At 32.5% G+C, this 23,431-nt stretch overlaps 2 protein-coding genes across 2 annotated transcripts; one reads left to right on the forward strand and one right to left on the reverse strand.

Annotated features, from left to right (window-relative positions):
* Positions 1-10,005: 10,005 nt before the first annotated feature.
* Positions 10,006-13,014, forward strand: LOTGIDRAFT_155415 (hypothetical protein; the record flags this gene model as incomplete). Its single annotated transcript, XM_009066972.1, has 7 exons — positions 10,006-10,161; positions 10,728-10,768; positions 10,947-11,070; positions 11,366-11,548; positions 11,973-12,095; positions 12,236-12,500; positions 12,848-13,014. 7 exons carry the CDS (start codon positions 10,006-10,008, stop codon positions 13,012-13,014), a joined length of 1,059 nt encoding a protein of 352 aa, XP_009065220.1.
* Positions 13,015-13,356: 342 nt separating this feature from the next.
* LOTGIDRAFT_211037 (hypothetical protein) lies at positions 13,357-22,899 on the reverse strand (the record flags this gene model as incomplete). Its single annotated transcript, XM_009066973.1, has 20 exons — positions 13,357-14,114; positions 14,457-14,528; positions 15,020-15,121; positions 15,364-15,453; positions 15,686-15,739; positions 16,098-16,214; positions 16,477-16,565; positions 16,692-16,764; positions 17,195-17,345; positions 17,689-17,906; positions 18,275-18,352; positions 18,620-18,693; positions 19,078-19,129; positions 19,333-19,365; positions 19,654-19,826; positions 20,287-20,386; positions 21,064-21,165; positions 21,459-21,526; positions 22,049-22,157; positions 22,717-22,899. The coding sequence occupies 20 exons, from the start codon at positions 22,897-22,899 to the stop codon at positions 13,968-13,970; spliced, it is 2,085 nt and encodes a 694-aa protein (XP_009065221.1). The 3' UTR covers positions 13,357-13,967.
* Between the last annotated feature and the right edge of the window lie 532 nt (positions 22,900-23,431).

Below are 23,431 nucleotides of genomic sequence, written 5' to 3' on the forward strand. Positions count from 1 at the left end.
TTACGGTATACAGTACCTAGTTCATTAGATGATAGTACTACTAGTAGATCTAGTACTAATGGTAGTTTATCTAATACCTCTAATAATACTGGTAAAGATGATATTAGACCAGCAGGTGGAAAGTCTGGTCATCATAGACAATCTAGTAGTGCCAGTGTTAGTAGTGTGACCGGTACCGAATCACTAACACAGACTACCAGTCATGATAGTAAGTACTACTGTACCTTAGTCTGTTTTATCTTTGGTGTGTGATTTTGGTTTGTGTTTTACCCTTTCTTTAAAGCTCGATTGTTCTAAAAGGAAAAAAGAAAACATCCATATCTTACAAACAAATGAAAGTTCTTGAAGATTCTGCCATATCGTTTGGCACCAATTTTAACCAGATGATCTCTAAAATCAAGAATGTTGCGTCTATTCTGGCACACAAACTACAGCTCAAACACCAAAGACTTCTGAGTACTGAAGGGCGCACAACACATGTTTAGAGTAACTTAACATTTACAAGTTTACTAGCGCTTGTTATAAATGAAAAAACAATTTGCTATATATCTTTTTGTAAGGCTGAACACTTACATCAATTTATTTATTTATTGTTGATTCAGGTGGTATAGTTTTGAATAAAGAAGCAAATGATACTACTGGACAAATCAGTGGTGAAAGTCAGTCCCCAGCAGATAGTGGTGCACCATCAACCTGCGATAGCTCATCTGGTTTTAGACCTCTCAGTAAGTCAGCTCAACATAGCACATACTCGCTTTGAAGTTTAGAGTGCATAATTGATTTTCTGCAAGCTGTTGGAATTGGACATGATGTTCATTATTGAATGTGTCGTATTGAAAAAAGAGAGTAGTTTTTCCTGGTGCACATGCAATATTTCTCTCATTGTACATCACATATCATTGTGTTCCTTGGCTAGTAAGATGCACAACAGATGTAATGTTCATCTATATTATATTCTCTATCATTACAGGCAGTGTGCCTCATAGATCACTTAGTGCTGGTAGTAGAGAGAATGTAAAAGATAAAGATAAAGATAGTAATAAAGATGAATCTGTTATATTGTTAGAACCTAAAGAACTAATCAGGTATTTATCATACAGAATCAATACAGGATTTATACAGATTCCACAAAGCAAAAAACATTTTACTCAAAGGATCAACTATACTGAAGTGACATATCTGTTTGATATGAAACAGTTCATGTTTGATATAAAACAGTTTATGTTTGATATAAAACAGTAAATGTTTGATACATTTTCTTACCTTAACGTGTTCTTGTAGTAGACATTAACTTTTAACTAGGCCTTAAATCTCCCTTTACATTTGAATATCCAATACATATTGGTTATGAAATTTTATCTTTGCATTATCTTCAACATTCCTATATCCAACTTAATGAGATTTATTGCATTTCCAAGGTGGAGAGTCCAAGTCTTTCAAAAGCTACTGCTCCAATAAACTTTTTAGGCTACTAGTATAGTTTTGTTGTCCCATTTCAGAATAAAACAAGTCAATGAGAAAGTATTACTGGGCAATATTTTTATTCATGGTGAAAATTTATTTGTTCAAGTTGAGACCACAGCCCCACCTCCTCGTCGGAAGGCATTGAAGAAACGCAGTTTAAGGTAAGGACTGCTCTTTGTTGAATCATGTATAGCATGTTTGTGATTCATTGATTTTACAAATCCTTGGAGTTGGTAACAGAAATTCTAAAAATATGACATTTGAACAGTTAAATTAGCAACAATAGTAACAGATGATCTCTTAAATGTCTATGATTAATTTTTGTGTAATTCATTCTACCTCTAATAGAAGAAGATTGAATGTGGGGGTTGATGGGACAAGAGAAGTTTCAGCATCAAGTAGAGAAGGTGGTGATGAATATTCTTCAGAAGCCTCGGAAATAGATTCTCAAGGTTCAGTAAGTATCCTTTATGTACAGTAAATGTACCAGTTTTGTTGATTAAAGCCTGAGAATTCATCAATTGTAATTGGAAAATGAACAATTGTAATGATGATGTTTATCAATGTAATTATTGTAAATTCAAGCCTGGTTTACGACAAGAATGGATTAATTCTAATGATGATAATGATGTTTATCAATGTAATTATTTTAGATGCTAACTGGTTTACAACAACAATTGATTAGTTGTAATGATGATAATGATGTTTATTAATGTAATTATTGTAGATTCCAGCCTGGTTAAGACAACAATTGATTAGTTGTAATGATGATAATGATGTTTATCAATTTAATTATTGTAGATTCCAGCCTGGTTAAGACAACAATTGATTAGTTGTAATGATGATAATGATGTTTATAAATGTAATTATTGTAGATTCCAGCCTGGTTAAGACAACAATTGATTAGTTGTAATGATGATAATGATGTTTATCAATGTAATTATTGTAGATTCCAGCCTGGTTTACGACAAGAATGGATTAATTCTAATGATGATAATGATGTTTATCAATGTAATTATTTTAGATGCCAACTGGTTTACAACAACAATTGATTAGTTGTAATGATGATAATGATGTTTATTAATGTAATTATTGTAGATTCCAGCCTGGTTAAGACAACAATTGATTAGTTGTAATGATGATAATGATGTTTATCAATGTAATTATTGTAGATTCCAGCCTGGTTAAGACAACAATTGATTAGTTGTAATGATCATAATGATGTTTATCAATTTAATTATTGTAGATTCCACCCTGTTCAAGATAGGAATTAATTTACTGTAATGATGATAATGATGTTTATCAATGTAATTATTGTAGATTCCAGCCTGGTTTACAACAAGAATTGATTAATTATAATGATGATAATGATGTTTATCAATGTAAATTTAGATTCCAGCCTGGTTAAGACAAGAACTAATTAATTGTAATGATGAAGATAGTAATGATGTGTATGAAGCTGATGATACTAGTGATCAATCTAGTGGTGATGAAACTAGAAAAGCTATTATTGATAGTTCCATGTCAAGTATTCAAGTTAATAAAGACCTTAGTCCTGGTAAACATCTCCTGCTCTCACTTTCTACCTTTGACTAAATGTTTAATTTTATCACACAACAGTTTTGTTCTCCGGTTCATAACACAGGTTCATAAAATCGATATGATCTCGTAGCACAGGTAGATAAACATGCAAATTAGTCCAAGGCTTTGGAAATATTAAATCTGGCAACTCAATTCATTAATTTCATTATATGTAACCACACGTTTAAGATCTTATATTATTTATTAAATAGGATCAAACTTATCAACTTTCCATTTGAATCTTCACTCAAGCTCTTATTAACTGCAGAACAGTCAGTTACATCATTAGAATTTGAATTCATTTGCATGGTTATGGCCTTATTATTCAAGCCATAATGTGTTATTATTCATAAGTCAATTTATTGATTTTGTTTTATTTGAAGCCAAATCACCCAGTAAGAGAAGAATTAAATTTGAAGATACACAGAAGTTTTTAAGAACACCACGTGAAGTAGTTACAAAGGTACAAAGATTTTTAGCAAAGCGATTATATATATATTTATTATATATGATGGTTTGATCTTTTGCCTATGTTCTCTTTTAAAGGGACAGGCTGGCATTCCATTTGAAAAATCATACCTCAGTCTCAGAAAAGAGAATTTCTTAAGTAAGCTTATCAGTAATAGTTCACAGCTCACAATTTGAGCATTTAAATCCATGTGTGTCCAGAAGTATCTGCATTTGAAAATTAAAAAGACCAATTCTCTTTTTTTGACATGTTTAGAAAGTGAAATTCCTAGTATTATTTATAAATTTAAATATGTTTGAAGGAACTTATAGTATTTCTAAAGGGTCTTCCCTCTAAAAGACCTTTAAATCTGTTTTTGTTTCCTTATCCCATTTAACATTATTGTCCATGTTTTGTATTCATGATGATTCATTTAGATTTTCCCATTATTGTCTGTAATGCACGTCTGTCATTTAGTTAGATATTCTGAATCTTTATGACAATTTTTAATTGTGTTAACAGGATACCACTACAAGAAATCGTACACTGTCTAATAATAGTACAGCAGAAAGTGGTGCTGATGGTCTAGTTTATGATTCTAGTTCTAGTGAACCTGTACAGGGTAAAATGTAAGAAAAATTTATATAATTGAAAAGGAATTTCAGAATACAAAAATTGAAAACATTTATAAAGATATAATTGAGCTGAGCCTCCGCTGAAAGTGCTGAAATACTTATAATCATCGCAAAAATCTTTAGCTACATATATAATGCTTCCTTGGGTGCTTGCCCATACAAAAAGTAAAAATAAATCTGTAGAGTAAGCATTATTAAAGTTTGAGTATTAAACCAAGGAACCAACGAGAGTCAAACCACCCTATTTTCTGAAAATTTTCTTTTAGTACTCCAAGAAATACGATATTAAAAGTTTCTACAGTAGCACCCAGGAAAACATCAGCTTCATCACTAGTCAAACCTAAATCAGCTCAAAGTGTCAAATCATCAGCTAAAATAAAGTCCCATGGTAAAGGAAAAGGAAAAGGGTAAGCATAAAGAATGGTTTTTCTGGAATTTGTATTTTTTTCAGGGACATTTTTGTCTTGAATTACAGGAACTTCAAATGTCATTGGGGCAAATCAAAATCTATGTGGACCTTAAAACCTTACAATTGTAACATTGTACACAAATGATATACATGAATATAGGTTTACAATCCTATCATTACAAATATAAGTATAGATGCCAATGTGTTATTGTAGGTTTGATGCTGATATAAAGGAACAATTAGAAGCTAGAGGTTTTGTTTCTGATGTTACTGTTAAGAGAAGAGAGGAAGCACTTCTTGTAAGTAATCAATCATTAACAAGAAAAAAGTTTTGATAGAGGAATAATGTAAATGTACACATTAAAAGTCCAGTCACACTGGAAAGGCGTCCTTACTGAGTATCTACGGCAATAGAAAATTAGTGTGTTAAAAGCGTGAAGGCAGCTTCAGATATCATAAAGTGGGTACCATTGTTGCCAATTATCTTCATAAACCCCATATGCAATATAATAAAAAAAAAACGGATACAGAAGAGGAATACAACCCTCTATAAATGAATGTAGCAAGTTATATATTGTTTGATAGGGGGAATTAGAATTAATGAAAGAAGAAAGAGCTAAGGCTGAAAGATTGATTAAAGAAATGGAAGGAGAACAACAATTACGATTAGAACAGATGAAAAAAGAGGCACAGAAACATGTTGAGGTAAAACTTATTCTTTTTCCCTGTCAGGAGCTGATTTCATCCTGTCCACATATGCCTTGAACATAAGATCCTTCAATAGGACAGTTGGTTTGAAAATCAACTAGCCTAATCCAATCTCATCCTAGAGCCGACTGAGTTGTACCAGACTCTCATTTGAGGTTTAAAGAATATGAAAGCTTCACAATGAAATTTGTCTGTTGTATTTTAGGAAAGAGAAAAAGGGTTACAAAATGAAGTTGAAAATTTACGTAAACAACTTGAATATCAATCTTCATTATTACATAGTAATCAACTAACAGTTCAACAGTTACAGGTAAGTTCAAGCTTGTTCCTCTGACACTCTGACATAGTATTGTAATCTTTTCCACATTGAATAACCAAACACTTAACTATATGAATATTAAAAACATTAGATCCAACAGTTAATACACAGTAATAGAAGTAACAATAGTTTTTTTCCGTGGCCTAAATGAGACCAGTAGATCTAGACAAATATCTCAATATAGGTCATTATAGAGAATCTATGTTGGACCATCACAATTAGTTAAAAAATGAATGATGGACCAACTGCAGGTACAGTGATGTAAATGCTTTGGACACTGAAAGCTTTGGCATAGACAACAGAATCTTTTCCTTTTTAAAGTATACATTATCTTATTTTTCAGGAACAATTGAACCGATTACAAAGTGATGCTAGTAGTAATACCAGTACACCTCGAAATAGTGATGCTACATCATCACTCTCTCACAAAAGTAGTAAAGTTTGCTCCCTCCAGTAGTTTACCTTATACCTAGTTATGTACAACATCATTCAATGTAAACATTAGTCATTATTAATTTGACATCCACACTGTATTTCATTATCATTGTCATCGTTATGTATATCATACTCGTATCATAACATATTTATTATAATTGATCATTATCATCATATTCATCAAAATGATCATGGTGTTCTTATATCATCATATCATTATAAATCATAGTGGCCATTATCATATGATCATCATGGTCATCTTTATCATCCTACCATTAAATAGCATTCCATTATCATTGTATTTGATAATATTGTCGTCATCTTAATCATCATAATCATTCTCATCATAATATGATCATTTTCATAATTATAGATTATTATGAGAAGGTTGACAAATGCAGCTTTGCAGAATAATAGTGCTAGCTTTAATGCCCGGTATACGAGAGGCGAACTGTACAATGTATAGGTCATTGGTTTGCTGTTTTTTTGAGATTATTTATTAAATGCACTAAATTTTCACGATGTTTTTGGTATTTTATATTTTGTTCATTTGTGAATTTGTGAATATATTTCATTCCGTTTCTGATGAAATCGTGTATATTATTGTGATCTGAATGGAATTATTCGGCAGTTGATCTTTATCTAGATTATACGTCCATGTTATGACCCAAACATCTGCTCTATTCCAGCCTCTGATATATATTTTGAAAGTTGGCTGGTGTAGAGCCGATAACTGTCAAAATATCAGAAATTGGAATAGAGCTAGATGTTTCGGACTTTTTAACTACTGTCCAGAAAAGTCTATCTGACCGTCCGCATTTCCTTTTGAACATTACGGAGATCACAGGGTTTATCAGAATGTGATTAAATTTATTTATGTTATGTATTATCATCAAGATGTGATCTCCAGGGAATATTTTTTATATATAAATAGTGTTTGAATTATTGCCAATCAAAAAGGGTATACACACATACTAATTTGAAAATTTTTCAAAAGGTTTCAAGTTCTGCTGGTTAAGGTTATATCTATGGATTGCCACTCGTTGTATATTTTGTTATAAATGATAGAAGTTTTTATTTTTATACACTCTTTATTATGTTGAATTCCAAGTGCAATTTATAATTTTTATAACACTGTATTAAATCTATTGTGTATTGAAACTGCAATAAAGCATAGTAAACTTACTTTTGTTACTTTTTCATAATCAATTCCTTGCAACTATTTTTTTGAAGGCAAGTGTTTATTTGATTGTTCGGTTGTTTGATATATAAAATTATATTTTATCAACCCAAATTTCTTGTCAGAATGAAAAGGCGACACAGAGGTAAACTGAATAAAGCATTACAGAGTTAATCTTTAGAAGGCATATTAGAAGCACGGGTTGTAGATAAATAAGAAAATTATTATTGATGGTATCCACCCATAATAATTGACTTATTTATCATTACAGAGTTGACGTTCAAGATTGCAATGGCAGTAACAGATATCGCTAAATAAATGCACTGTAGAATTATACCTTATGCAAATAAGGTTTGTCCGCTTTGATAAAATCTATTAGTTGTCTGATTTTATTTTCTCCGAATGTTTTTTTCGAAAGAACGCTTTCTCTGTGATCAATCTATTTACATCGCACTTCATTGCCGATTTTCATCAAGAACACCTTTGACTTAAAAAAGATTTCAATATCAACGGTCACTAACCTAAAGTTTAACACTTAAAGAGCACAGTCAAATACATCTTCATTTCCCATAAAACACATCTTTAGCAAGATAAAATTTTAATTCTTCACTAAAATTCCTATAAAAATTGTGATATATGACTCTTTACCTTCATTTTGTTGTATTTTTATTTACTCTTACTAATATTGTATTGCCTGGAAAATATCACCATTAAACATTTTAATTCTAAAGCAAATACAAATTCATCATATCTTATTAGTTACAGCGAATATTAGTCACTTTTATCATTTTAATCGTGATCAATAAATCACTTAAAGAAAAGTAGTCATCTAAGCACCGCTTTATTGACTGAAAGAGCACAAGTTCAGCTAGGCAAATCACTTTTCAGAATTACCATCTGACGTGAAAATTTCATGCATTTCATCTAAGACGCACGGTTCTTCCACGATTTTTTTATTATGCCAGAGAGTGACTTAATACACTTTAACGGTAGTTTGTGTTAAAGATAATGGTCCGTAGGCTGGAGGGTCTCACCTGGCATCACACCCACCACCGACCAAAAACCAAAATATACTCTTTCAGATCATTCATAACAATGGATAAACTGGGACTCACATGAATACACATCAAAGATAGGAACTGGGGTATAAAATTGAAACATCAAGTTTTGAGACTTATGAATGAAAAATATGCAATTTTTTTTTATAATACAAATTTATAACGGATTTCAAATTTGAAAAGAAGTTATGATAAGGTAAAGTTTTGCTTTATCTTTCCGTGAACAATTTTTATCTGTTTTATGAATCTGCCAGCTTCAATATGACAGATTCATGCATTAACGCTATAACCATCAATTTCAATTACAATTGATTGCAATTATGTTTGTATGTTCTACAGACGTTTGTTATCTTGTCTTGCAAGGTAGGTCATAAGCCATTCTAATGATCATAACCAACAAAGATAACATAGCGTCCATATTATATGATTTATGATGGGTACTATTAAAAATATTTGTATAAAATGAGTGGAGCCGACCCAAAATCATGTTACAATACTAGGTGGCAAGATGGTAAGTTTAAAATCTTTTGTTTTGTGTTATGCTAATGCGGTAAGCAGAATTTTCAAAGGTTGAAGTAATTTCAAAGGAATACGTTACAACTAAACCTTAGTGCTGAATTTAGAATTAAAAAAAATCAATTTGAATTGAAACTTTTAATTCTTATTGCGAGGGTTTCTGTACAATAACCTGCAAAGATGGAATTTCCAAAGATTTGACTTTATTTAAAATAGTCCGGGATGTGTGGAATTTAAAATCACTCAAGAAGTGTTGCTGAAAAGTCGCCCTCGGAGTAACTAATCGCAGCAGATTTAGATTTTAATAAATCAACTTATGGTGGGCCTTGGCTAAACCACGATGTAGAAGAATTTGCATAATCACAAAAATTTCATCAAAATAGTTAAAACCCTTTACATTGTTTGTAGGGTTATTTTCAACACAGTTTTATATTGGGTATTTCTGTAATTTCAATAACATCATTGTTGGTAACAGGTAAGTTTAAATCAGTCATCGTAATATACAAACTTTAGAGAAATTATATGTCGTTTTGCTAGAGGTAGCTTAAAGCAATATCAGTACATATTTAAATAATATCCCCTTGAAAAGTAAGGTAGTCAAAGTACAAAGTAGCCAATTATTGATACAAATAGGGAATATTCAAAAGATGAAAAGACGGATAACATAATTGTTAATATTTCAGCTAATGATTATAAAGTTGTATGTTACCATACCAACTGGTCTAAATATCGGGCTTCCCCAGCAACGTTTAATATACAAAATATAGACCCATTCCTCTGTACTCATCTTATCTATGCCTTTGCTGTTTTTGACTCAAATGGTAATTTAGAACCGAACGAAGGCAGTACAGAATACACAAGGTATATATATTAAATTGAAAAGAAAGAAACCACTTGTTTTCAAGGATCCTTTCTACCAGCCGGTCTTTGTCCAAATCACTTGGCATTTATCTTTCCTGGATAACCCCATTCCCATTTCTAGCTGGGTCTGGAATTTCATACCAAAAGACTATTTGGAAAGATGTATATGGAACCTCAAATACAGACTAGAAACCCCACTCGTCTAAGCAGGCAAAAACATAATCTTCCATAGAGAAGAATTATCAAATATTCAGCTTTTCACGATTCTTAAAATTTCTTTTGAATTCTATTTAGATATCAGGAATTCAATGCTTTAAAGCAGCAGAATCCGAAATTAAAAACCATGTTGGCAGTAGGTGGTTGGACATTTGGAAGTGTTGCTTTCTCTAATATGGCTAACAGTGTATCGCAACGGTCTACATTTGTAAACAGTGCTGTAACTCTACTACGAGATTATGGTTTTGATGGTTTAGATTTAGATTGGGAGTACCCAGCTCAGAGAGGTGGACTCAGCTATGATAAACACAACTTGGTAACATTATCACAGGTATGTACAATGGAGCCGCGTTTATCTGGTTGTCGATAATCGGGAAACACCGATATCCAAACGGTTTTTAATGGGAACAGAATATTTACAATGTTATATTATCAGGTGATCAAATTCTATAGTAATCAGTAGTCGATATAATGCAATTTACAACAGAACAGGCTATATATCTGGTTCTCGAACTGTATCACATTTTAACCTCTGAGATACCAGTAAACTTTGAAGGTCCCCTAAGAAACATTTTTATATAGGAATCCGAAAGAGAGTGTTTGTGTCAACAATAAATGACTTTTAGACCTAATCTTGACTAGCGGGTTGTGCATTTTCAGAATCACTCATTAAACCTAAAATTCGTCCAAATCCATTCTTGGTCTTATTACCCAGATATCACCAGATGAAAGTTATCGCTGAAAATCAAGTCGCATTCACATTTTGCTCTTCGCAATGTCTTAAGTCCCTTTTCATCTTAAATGTACCTTCAAGAATTACACGATGCTTTTGTTGCCGAATCAATTGTGTCTGGCAAAAGTCGACTATTGCTCTCAGCTGCAGTTCCTATTGGAAAGGAAAAAGTTGAACAGGGTTATGATGTTCCTAACTTAGATAAGTATGTTTCATCTGTCACCTCATCTAAGATCTGTCACCATCATTCTAAGTCTGTCGTTTTGCTGTTTTACTGTGTAGAAATGTGGAAATATATCAAATTTTACTACAATGAGCCAAAATAAATTTTCGTTATTCAGTCCATTATGCTCATTCTAATATAATGTTGCCGTTTTTTTTAGATATTTGGATTTTTACAACATCATGGCCTATGATTTTCATGGTGGTTGGGATGGTGTTACAGGTCATAACAGTCCACTGTATGCTAGTAGTCAAGACTTTGGTGATGATCTTTTCCTCAATGTGGTATGGGTTTATTCTGTTCTAAAATTGCCAAATACTTGGTTTCGTATCTGGACATCTGAATATAAAGAATCATAAAATCTCTTACAAATAGTGGGTTAGTCAAAGTGAGATTTTTTGAGATTTTCGAAGGGCCAATGTTTTTCAGAAAAGGAAACTATCCATTAGCTTACATTACATGACCTGATACAGAATATCCAGATGATCGACGGTATTTTGAATCATTCCAAGATGGCCATGTTTGATATTATATCATGTGATACTGGTAATGTCATTCATGTTTTTTGCCTCTTTATAGAATTACTCTGTTAACTATTGGCGTACCTCTGGTGCCTCTATAGGGAAACTTATTGTTGGCTTGCCTGCGTATGGTAGAACTTTTACATTATCATCATCAAGTAACTATGGTGTTGGCGCACCTGCTAGTACAGGACCTGCTGGGACTTATACACGTGAAGCTGGATTCTTTTCTTATTATGAGGTAAGATGGCAATATATTAACCTTTAATACAAAAGAATTATACATGGAATTTAATTATTTGTGTATACACATATTGACAGCATTATTTAATCGAATCAATATTTCGGGGTCATCCCATATAAATATATAATCTACCTTTGAAGGATTCCTCTCGAAAAAGCAAATTGAATTGTTCAACTCTGCAGTAAATACCCAATATGCTTATTTTAGTAATACAAGTTTGTTGGTTAAATGTACCAAAACAAGTATTAACCAATTATATGTTGAATAATGCATCATAATATACACAGAGGAATATATAGAGATGTAGATCTCTCACTGCCACGCACAAGAACACCACCAATGATATAATAATATGAAGCTAAAAGTGTGCATAATACTGACTCATACAAAGCAATCATTATTTCTCTATTTCACATTCCAGATTTGTAGTGAAATTAAAAGAAGTGCTGGTATAAGAGTAGTTGATGACTATATGAAAACACCGTATTTTGTGAAAGATAATGTATGGATTGGTTATGATGACATACCAACTTTTCAATTAAAGGTACAGAAACGATTTTAGGTTACCTTTTTGTTCGAAAAGTCTGATGTAAGATTTTAAACCCACATTATTCCCGATTTCTTTATCTTCTTTTCATGAATAATTATTTTTCTGATAGTGGATTGTTATTTCGTATTTTTCAGGCTAATTTTATCAAGGACAACCAGTTTGGTGGTATGATGGTTTGGTCTCTGGCCCTAGATGATTTTAATAACGTTTGTGGAACCGGAGAATATCCCTTGATTAAAGCTGCGTCCCAAACTCTGAACACACCATCTGGTGTAGGAACAACCCAATCCAACAACCAGCCTGATACCAACACCAACCAACCAACCACCTCTAAACCAACAACTTCTGTTGTCGCTAATATACCTACTACTGCTAAGCCAAGTGCAGATTCATCTGAAGGTATAGATCTGCTTTTATCTTTCCTGTGGCTTGCAGCTATTCTACTCAGAACTAATGAATAGACTTAATGAATAATCAAGGCTGGTTATTTGACTCATTTTATGCTTCTGGTCTTCGTATAAATTCATTCGTTTATGTCTGAGAGAGGAGTGCAATATTTAGTTTTAGGGTATTTTAGGAATAATTTCTTGCGGAACGTTCGAGAACGATTTTGTTTTAAGATGAAATATATATAGGCTTATATAATTATTTTGGAATACATTTACATACAGTTTTTAACAACAAGTGGACACATTCTGACATCAAGGTCATGAATATCTCTGAAATGGGTTTATTATTTATTTCAGCTTTCAGCTGTAGTGGTAAGACAGATGGTAGTTATAGAGATCCTAAAGAGTGTTCAGGATTCTATACTTGTAGTAACGGGATTGAGCATAAACAGACCTGTGCCCATGGCTTACACTTTGATACGAAATCTGCCATTTGTAACTGGGCAAACCAAGTCGATTGCTAAAATTCATTTTGTTAAAAGGACTGATGATAGCAATGATTTTATAATTGTAATTTTTGTATTTCATTATTCAATCATTATTTGTTAAATAGGAATACTATATTATATAGAAATAAATTTCAGCATGTATATCTTTTTGTATTTTGATCATGGTCTTAAATTCTTGCCCCTCCCCCTCCCACCGGAGGTACGGCCTCACCATAGAGATATAAAAAAAACTATGTCATATCTTGGTAGAATGGTTCACTGTCATATAAACACAAATATTTTAAGCACAAGTCAGTTGGACACGGTACTTTAGGCACAGTGTTATTTAGGCACATCTAACATAAAACTATTGCATTTAACTATAAGAATATAATATTCATACAAAAATAATATGGTTCACAAAGCAAACAATACATTATAAGTTTTTCCTATTAACAATGATGTGTAATGGACAAGTCTTTGTATGGCACCAGTTTGATGACAATGATGACTATTGGTTGTAAAGAAACTGTTTTCAAAGTCTCTTGATTCTCCGATTCTGTAAAGGCAACTTGTAAATGACTCCTGAGTAAACACTATAGACGATAGCGTAATCATGATAATGTATTTGAAATTACAATGATCATGCTTTGAGCTTCATGAAGGGATGTTATGAACAAATCCCGTATACAAAGTATATGATAGTAAACATATGATAGACGTCAGCTTATGGTGCTTCACAAGATCAAGTAAAATAACCACCTGAAGCTATTGTTCGATCGAGGTTAAAGCGTTTGATTGATAGGGCCTTTCGGCTATTTAATTCATGGGCTTCGTCAGACACAGATATACGATTAGTGCTCATGTCGAAAAATTGTCCATCTACTAGCAAAAGAAGAGCGACTGACGGCATCTGTTGTTGCGAAGGTTGACGGTATTTACAGTCCACCTTATATTTTAATGACATTTTTTTCATACTGAAGTTAACGTTATTTTAACTGTTGGTGTTTCTTATATAAAGCTTCAATTTCATTGACAAATTTCGTGCGTAATTTAGGTCGGACATTTTTGAAGGTTGGTGTTAACAATCCATTTTCCACACTAAATGGTTCAGTATTTATATAAATATCTTTAACCTGAAATATATCAAATGGGGAAATTTACTATATTACTAGTAAGCAGGTAACACATCTGACATGTAGTGATACGATTATTATTTCATGCACTGTCGACAGAACATGAAAACGGTGAGAATATTCTATCTCTTATCTGTTTATCTGGGGGGTGCAGGCGCAAGTCACTATGTCAGTAGGCTAGGTATTAACTATCATTGGTGTCCATGGTACAATAAAAATCATCAGAAATACATTACAATATAGACGTTTATTTGTAGTTTATGTGTTATATGACAAAACTGTCTTTCTACACTAAACAAATTTCTTATTCTGTTACTATTGCCTCATAACATTACGGCATACCTGTTCAAATCCCTTCAGCCCACTCTGTTTTCCAACATTTAACATATCTTTTAGGACTAGATCTTTGGTTTTCTACAATGAAATGAGTCGCATTTCTTCATATAATGTTGTTTTTTTACCAAGACGATTAGTAGTATGCACAATTGATCCAATGGCGTATTTAGTCGGTAATATTTGGGAAAAGTCTCATTTTGAAGTGCAAATTAAGCCCTCTAAATGCTAAAAATTCACCTCAGGCCATCTGAAATCCATTGGTTTCTGGGGCCTCAGATCTCATTTTGCACCCTCCGAGCCATTTTCTAGATGCGCCCCTATTAAAATCGTTTAGTAGTTTAACAAAGAATCGTTTACATTATATTATTTGGTAATTATTTCTTGTATCAAGAATTGAGCGATAGTTTGAACAGGAGTCTTATGGTAGCAAGAACCACTTATCGTTGTAGTTTGGCCATGTCAAAGTGAATCATGCATGAGTCGTAAAATTTGGATATAGTTGTGCACCTAAAATCATTGTTTTGGTAACCAAGATTACTTAAACCTGGAAATGGAAAATCAAAAGTTACCTGTGATCGACATAATTCCTGGATATCAGTAGGTAAATTATATACTGGTATTTTACTTTCCATTACTTCCATATCTAATGTTACTACTGCCATACAATAAGCCTAATAAATAAAAAGAAGTGTTTAATAAATGCAAGTCGATCACGAAATCGAAAGTTCTATAATATTACCGTCACTAGCTTTAACTGAGTAATATTCAATTATGAGTATATTCCTGGATCGAGAGCCAATTTTTCTCATACTTCCTACTAATATTGATATAGTTACTAAATAAATACTATCTCCAAAAAATATCTTTGTCTATGCTATAGATAAAATTGTGTATAAATTCATCATTTGCTTACCTGTAAACTATTACCATCGACGTATATCTGTGCTACATATTGACTTCTAGAATAGGCATTCTCAATCTTCTCAGGTGCTACATATTCTCCCTGAAATATTGTATCTAACACCTATGTATAGCCTGCATGTTCATGAAAATGACAAATCTTAGATTGAATGTAAAAAAATTCTCATATTATGCTTAAATTCGTATGAAAAAGGCATTGTAGTTGCATTGTGCTATTTCCTTACCGGTCGTCTTATAATTTCAATGAAACTTGACCAGAATAGTGTGTCATTCGGCTCTAGTAAAGTCTCTTTAAATCCCTCTAAATAATTTACCTGAGCAAGCTTGAAAATATGTTTCTTTCTGTCTATTATCTTTAGTTGACCTTTCTGAAAATAATAAAGCAATAAACACAAAAATATCGCTGCTGTGACAGGTTATAATCACTCTTTACGATCACACTAGTGTGCGACTGGGTTTTTCAATTCCAACTTTCTAGTAGCATAATATATAGTGTAACGTTATTTAGTAATTTTTGATATCGCATTCTTTCGTAATCCCAAATCATAAAACATCATGTAATGTAGTGTTATGAACTCACTGATAACTGATAACGATGAGCTCATCCAAACGACTAGAACCTATCCCATTTTTCCTCGACCTGCATCAAGAACAGGCAGAATTCGGGTTAAAGAAATCCAATCGTACCATCGAGACAGACATAAAAGGTGAAGTTATTATACTAACCGGTAACCACATACCAATATCACCAGTATGTAACCATCCTGAAGGTTCTAAGACTTCAGCTGTCTTCTCAGGATTCTTGTAATACCCTTGAAAAACACTTAAGCCTTTGACACAAATCTGAAAAATCAAAATCAACTATCTAATGTTGTATCTTATTATTGACATGGTCTTATCATTGCCGAAACTGAGACCAATGACTCCCATGTTGTAAATGGGATCGTGAAATTCCAGCACTCAAGTTTGCCATTCATGGATGTTAATGTTAATTAAGCGTTATTTTTCAGGAACACACATTAATATACATTAAAAAAACTAATCTGTCACATTCTAATGACTATTTTATTCTCGGGTTGATAGAAGAAAATTGGCTATAACTTACTTCCCCTTGGTCGTTGGCGGCAAAATAACCCATTTCCGGGACATCTTTTAATTTGATAGAGTTACAAAGAGTCGGAGCTCCAACATGACCTACATAGATACAGAAATACTGTTAATTCTTCTGTTAATTCAATGGCAGTTTTACTAGTAGTCGTAATGGGGCCTAAATTACTTCCCACCTCAAAAGAAAAGAAGGGGAAAAAATATTGTATTCACCTGGAGTAATGTCCCCTGGTAAGGTACAAGTTACAGCTGCTGTTGCCTCAGTTTGACCATATGCTTCAAATACCTACAAAATAACCAGTAATGATTACACCCAGCAACTCTCTGCAGTTTCCATGAAGCTGAATTTGTAGCTTTAGAGCGCAGTGGCTCAACTAGATGAGTGGGGGCAAGTGGAGTTAAGTGAGTGGCCCCTGCCCAGAGAATTTTTATATATAAATATTTAATATAATACATCTAACATTCTGAGATCCCTCTGTGGGCCTAAGTAAATTGAATGTCTGTTAATGGAAGATTTAAAGAGTTTCAGTCTATAGTTAATGATATTTCACTCATTATTATATTTTGTATATTTTTTCTTGGGGTGGGGACCCCTAAGGAAGCTGTTTGTAATGACAACCTAATTAAAACGTGTACCCTGATGCAAAATGCGATGCGAATACGCATTGTTCATTGAGCAAACTTTTGATGTTGGACTTCAGGAGTAAAATACTTACCATACACCCAAATACCGCTCTAGTAAATGTCATCACATGATCTGATAGAGGTGCTGATGCAGTAACTAGGAGTTTTATATTTCCACCAGTTAATTTTCTTATTTTATTAAAAACTAAATAATCCCATATACTATTAGCTCTAACCACGCCCCTGAAATGATTCATAATGAAATGAAATAATTACTGATATGAAATAATCGGCACGTTCTTACAGATAAATATCGAATAATCTTATTCTTACGAATATTCACAAATACATTAAGTATAAGATGCAAACGTCTAAAATATATTTATAAAGGATGAATCTAAATCACTTTCTACAATGAAAACTGAACGCCCAAAAAAGGTACCAACAAAATGAAAATCAGCTATTTACTTCCTTTCTTTCCGATATTATTTATGTTTGAGAAGATTCAGACGAAACTCTCGACCCTTGCTTACGCCTCTGAAAAATTAAAGCTTATAAATTAGACATCAATAAAAGACAAATATACCTTCTAACTTCTGCCGTCTTTCTATTTAAAGCTAAACTAAGTAAAATACTTTTAAAGGAATAACCCTGGCAATTGGCAATTATTTTATCATAGAATCTATTCAATAATCTTGGCACAGTAGGAAATATTGTAGGTTGTAATTCTTTAATGTCGTCGAACAGTTGTTTTACATCGCCACCATAGAATCCCACGTGATAACCGTGCATAAATGCGTTGATCTGAAAAAAAGTTAATTTGAATTATCAATCATGAAACGTCCAGAGGCCAACACTATGTTATATTCAAATTTTGCATAGTTTGCATGCACTAAATCACACGATGCGAACAATTTCATCAAGTATGGCAATGTTGCGATCCATCTAAACAATTCCAAACTATTAAGTATTGCGTCTTATACCATCATTCTTACATGCGCAACGAAATTGTTAACAGCCTTTCTTTTAGGAGCACCGATTTGCTGTATTTGGAAGCGTACAATCCAATCAAATCGCTTTATATAATATAAAAGGTATAAGACGAAGTTGGTAACAGCTTGACATAGTGAATATGATCTCAACAATTCAATCTTCCATGTTCAAGTCCTTACCTGCATTGCTCTTTCAAACATATGTGATAATGGTAAATATGATATATGACAATCATTCGTTCCAAAGGTATAATTTGTCTGGAAATAAAAATGAAATACATATTATATTAAGTACAGTATTAAGCTAGGTGTTAAATATTCTGTAAACAACATTATGGTATTTGTACTGAATAACTCAAAATGCAACAATCACAATGTGTTGGTTCCATTACATAAAAGATGAATTTTTTATCTGGCATATACTTTTAACTCTTCCATGGGAAATCATTTTGCTCCTACGCATGTGATTTTTGAAATTTTCGATATATTCTCATTGATATGTTTTGATATAGTTTGCATACCTACCATAACTAATGAAAATATTCCACTAATATGTGAAATTAAGTTTCTATGTGTTAACATCACTCCCTTAGGATCACCTGAAAATGATAATATAAAATTTAAAAAAAGTATAACTAAAACCATATTCATAACGTTCCAGTACACTGTTAGATACCCTTATCTCTTTTCAGAATTGGGTTCATCTTCATAGAAAGTACCACAAAATCCAGATAAGACGTTCCAATGTGAGAAAAAAACACTTATCGTCACCTATACGTTGCCTTGTAAAACAATATTCATTCTGAGTTGTTAGTATTATTCTGCGGCATTGAAAAGTATGAAGCGACAATGCCACAATGTCATTTTATAGGCAGTGGAACGTTGACATATTCTTATACATATAATAACCCTTTTTAAGATGCTCTGTTGGTTGATGTGGGGTAGGGTAGAGTGTTGTTGTATTCTGGTAAAATAGTTCTTACCTGTAGTTCCACTAGTAAATGATATAGTAGTTAAATCATCGGGTGAAGGTGGCTACAAAGGAAAAATAATGATATTTACCAATAAAGACCTATGATTATGAATGTATCCGAAAAATTTATTACTCCTTTGTAGATTAAATATGCGATTCCACAGCACAAACTTAGAGAATGTGCACAAAAGTGCGTTATGAATAAATATAATTAGACATTAAAGATGACAGTTAAAGTTATTTTAAAGATGTTATAAATACTTACAACAGGATTTTGCAAATCTTTTGAACCAAGAAGCTGAAATACAATATTTGTACTTCATTCATACTTTGTTAAATACCATCTTCACAATGCCAAGCTATTACGAACTTATGTTTCACTGCAATAGCAAGACCTTCTATCATGGACTCAATCCAATAATATCATATCTATTGCACTCAAGTTGTAAGTTAAAAAGCTTGAAATTGTTAAGACCGTCAATAAATTTAATGAAAATTTTATAGGGTAAATATTTCGTCACTATTTAGAATACCTCCCCAAAATTGAGGGCAATTGGTTTTGTATCCAAACTTGAAGAAATCTAACCTCAACATCCTGATACGTGTAGAGACCAATATCTCGACTTTTAGCCAAATCTAAATTATTATTTGATATCTCTTCCATTAATATAATACGTTTTAAACTAGGTAGTTGATCAATTTGATCTAACAAGGACTGGACCTTCTTAGCTGTATCACAAATAACTGTCTCCATTTCAGCTAAAATGACAATTACCTTTAAGTATAAAATTACTCAATCATAGAACAAGATTACGTGTAAATTAACGTTTAGTCGATGGCTCTAGTTGGCTATATTTGCTAGAGTACAGTCCAATCAAATCGCTACATTCCATGATACAAAAAATGTGACTATTGTAATAGATTGACATTGTCGAAATGCTTACAATCCTGCAATAGGATTTTCAATGGGCATCAAGAAATACTCAAAGTAATGTTTTTATATATTATCAGCATACCTTTCAATAGAAGAGTCAGAAATTTCATTAGAAATTTTGAATTTTGAATTGACTTGTGTTCAAGTTTTGTTGCAGACATACCCACAATAATCGATGTCTAAGTAATCTGTATTTAATTTTATTTTCAAAGCGCGGACGTCAGAGTGATCGCTTAGTTCAATGTAGATGTATACATTACTGTTTAAAGTATGAGAAAAACTTACTAAGATTAATGATATATTTACAGGCATCGGGTCCCAGTGTGTCATATAATGCTACTATCACCATACTATACATATTGCACGCTTGTTCAGATGTCACCCACTATAGGAAGAACAAAATGTAGTATTTGATTAGTATGACTTGTTCTATCATTAAATTCGCTCACACGTTTTGACATTATAAAGAATCTTGCAGTTATGGAAGAAAACATATATTCATATCCAGTTTTGCTATTTTTGGGTTGTGGATGGTCTCTTCATGGTGATTGTTTCGTAACTTCCCCTTCTCCTAAATGAAAGATATCTGTCAATCTAGACAATACAGAATAGTTCATGACAGATTTTGACGTGATATAGAGAATCCCTATATTCCAACAAAATCATTAAAATGTTGGCATAATTTCAAAACAAATTCTGTATATTCTAGCTCTGTGAAGGGCAATAAATTGGACTCATAAATAGGCCCAATGTCATCAATATACAAGAATAACATGTTTCAAATCCTGATAAATAAAGATTGTAATCAGAATATAGAGTCAATACAAAGAACTGGATGAAATGATTTATAACGCTCTAATCTGGCTGCCGTTGAGGAGAGGGAATGCTCATTGTGTCCCATTTTCGCACAAATACAGCAATATAGGATATAGCTAAGGGCGCACCTCTACATTTAAATCGAATTAAGTTGTTGAAGGGCTTACTTTTGAGTTTGTCTACACTTAATCTATTTCGAGAGAGTCTGTACATTTATATACACAATCTAAAAAGAAATTATTTTACCTCGACTCTGTTGGCTGTATAAATTCCTACCATTGTTTGTGGTCCAGGGCTCAAACCTAATTTGATTAATCCAGATCCAAATGCATGGGCCCGATCTTGTACCTATACAAATATCAATGTACATGCATTAATTCTGCTATTCTTGCTTGTTACAGCCGACGTGAAAGACTTATGCATATATCCAAATGTTTGATATAAGTGATATATTCAGTTTGACGTTTTTGGCGTTTTTTTTAATTGTATCTAAATTTGAAGGATACCGTAAATAATAAGATCATATAATTTAATTTCAATTATTGCTCTCAACACAAAACACCAAAACACCAAAACATAATATTATCAAACAACTAAACAGAGAATCAGCTAAAGGTGAATGAAATAATATATGTTTTTACCTGCTGATAAGTTACCCATCCGTAACACTCTCCTTTCCCCTTTCTAGTTCCTAAACACTTTTCATGACCTAAAAAACAAAACAATCAAATCTTCAAATGTAATACAAAAGATCACAATAAAGTTCCAAACGAATTAACATAATGAATATGTTATAAGATAAGTGGAAACTAAACGAAGCAAGCTATGTCAGAATTAAAGGGATAGACTCGCTATATTCTGTGGTTGATATGGATCTTGAATATATGTAAATAGTCTTCTTCAGAGCTACTAGAATTTAACGAAAATCGCATAATTCCTTGAAAATACCTCAAAATAGGAATAAGCATTTTGTGCATAAGGCAGGGTCTCAAGAAAAGACGAGTCACGTTTTAACTTTCAAACTCGGATAATTCTGGACACACATGGAATTGAGGGCTCATATTTCGACATGGACTGTGAACACTATTACTGATTAGCTTAGCTAAAGAAATCCCATTCCTGAGACTAAATTATGATTAGTTAAATGGATGGCGAATCTGCTATGATATAAAATATAGAAATACATAACTAATACTTCGAAACGGGAATGGTTTATTATGTTACATCTTACGTGATATCTTGAGACCTCGTTGAAAACATTCGTACAGGGTTTGTACATCTTCAAACAGATACCCCATATAATCATTATCTTTATACTTGGGTATAGTTCGACCACCATGCTGAAAGTATAGTTAAGATTCATGTATTCAGGTATAACAAGTTATTAATCGCTGATGGCACGAGTCTGGGACTATTAAACTCCCTATCATTGACCCAAATATTTCCTTATCCGATTTTCTTACCTCTCTATTCTAATCAATTTGATTGTTATTGGGTTTAAATTTATTGGAACAAAATAATGCCTCATTTTTGACTTATTGGTAACCCAGACGTTAAACTTGGGTCAAATGCAGTACAGGCGTAATCAGCTCAAATCAACAAGTCAAAAGTCCAAAAGATAAATGTACATGTACATCAAAACTGTACAACACCATATAGCACTATCATACACACTTTTGTACTGTGCATGTCTCTCATTCCATAATTAGTTTAATGTTCTGAAAGCCTTGTGTGTACCAAATGCGCTACCTCCTGATACATAATAACTTAGTGCAAGTACATCATTGTACTATTAACATTTAACGTAACTTCAAAAACACATTACAGTTGCATGCAAATGCACCACAAAGTTATGATTCCACTGTGCAATAATAAAATAGTTTCATTGACTCCAATTACCTTTGATTCCACAGACTGGCAGTTGATATCTAAGACAGGTTTCGGTATTTTAGGATCCAATGAAAGATAATAAGCTAAAGCAGTAGCTGCTCCTACGCCAAGGGTACTTAAACCAACATTAGCCTGAATGGTTGTTAAGAGGTCCTTGGTAGTTTCTACCAGTTCATTTAAACTTGTACCCATTGAACTGCAAAATAAATCATATTAGATTCAAACCTGAAATAGATTTGTTTTATGAAATACTCTTTTGCTGTATCCACTCTACGCATAAATTGCTGATTACATGCCAGTTCATTTGAGTATCGGCCAATATAGTAGACTTTTAACTCCTCTCTTTTTACATCCACAATCACAATATTAATAAAATTTTAATATTATCATCCAATAATCAATACCATTACCTTATCAAGACACGATGCCTATAAGATATAGTTAAAGCTCAAAATAAAATATTTTAAAAAGAGAATTCTCAATGTAGTGTGGACAAAACAAATTTGTTGATTTAGGAAACTGTCTGAGCCATTATGTTGTTTCTAACCACAATGGGCTCTTGAAACGTAGTAAACCTACATCATGATACATGGAACAATGGCCTTGTACATTGCATAGAGATTATCGATGGTATCTTTTAATAGTTGAATGAAGGTCATCCACCGACTGATAACAAATTCATTTTTTTTCTTTAGTTAGTTGATATTACTATCTTATAATGAAG

Source organism: Lottia gigantea (assembly GCF_000327385.1).
Source record: "Lottia gigantea unplaced genomic scaffold LOTGIsca_8, whole genome shotgun sequence".
NCBI lineage: Eukaryota > Metazoa > Mollusca > Gastropoda > Lottiidae > Lottia > Lottia gigantea.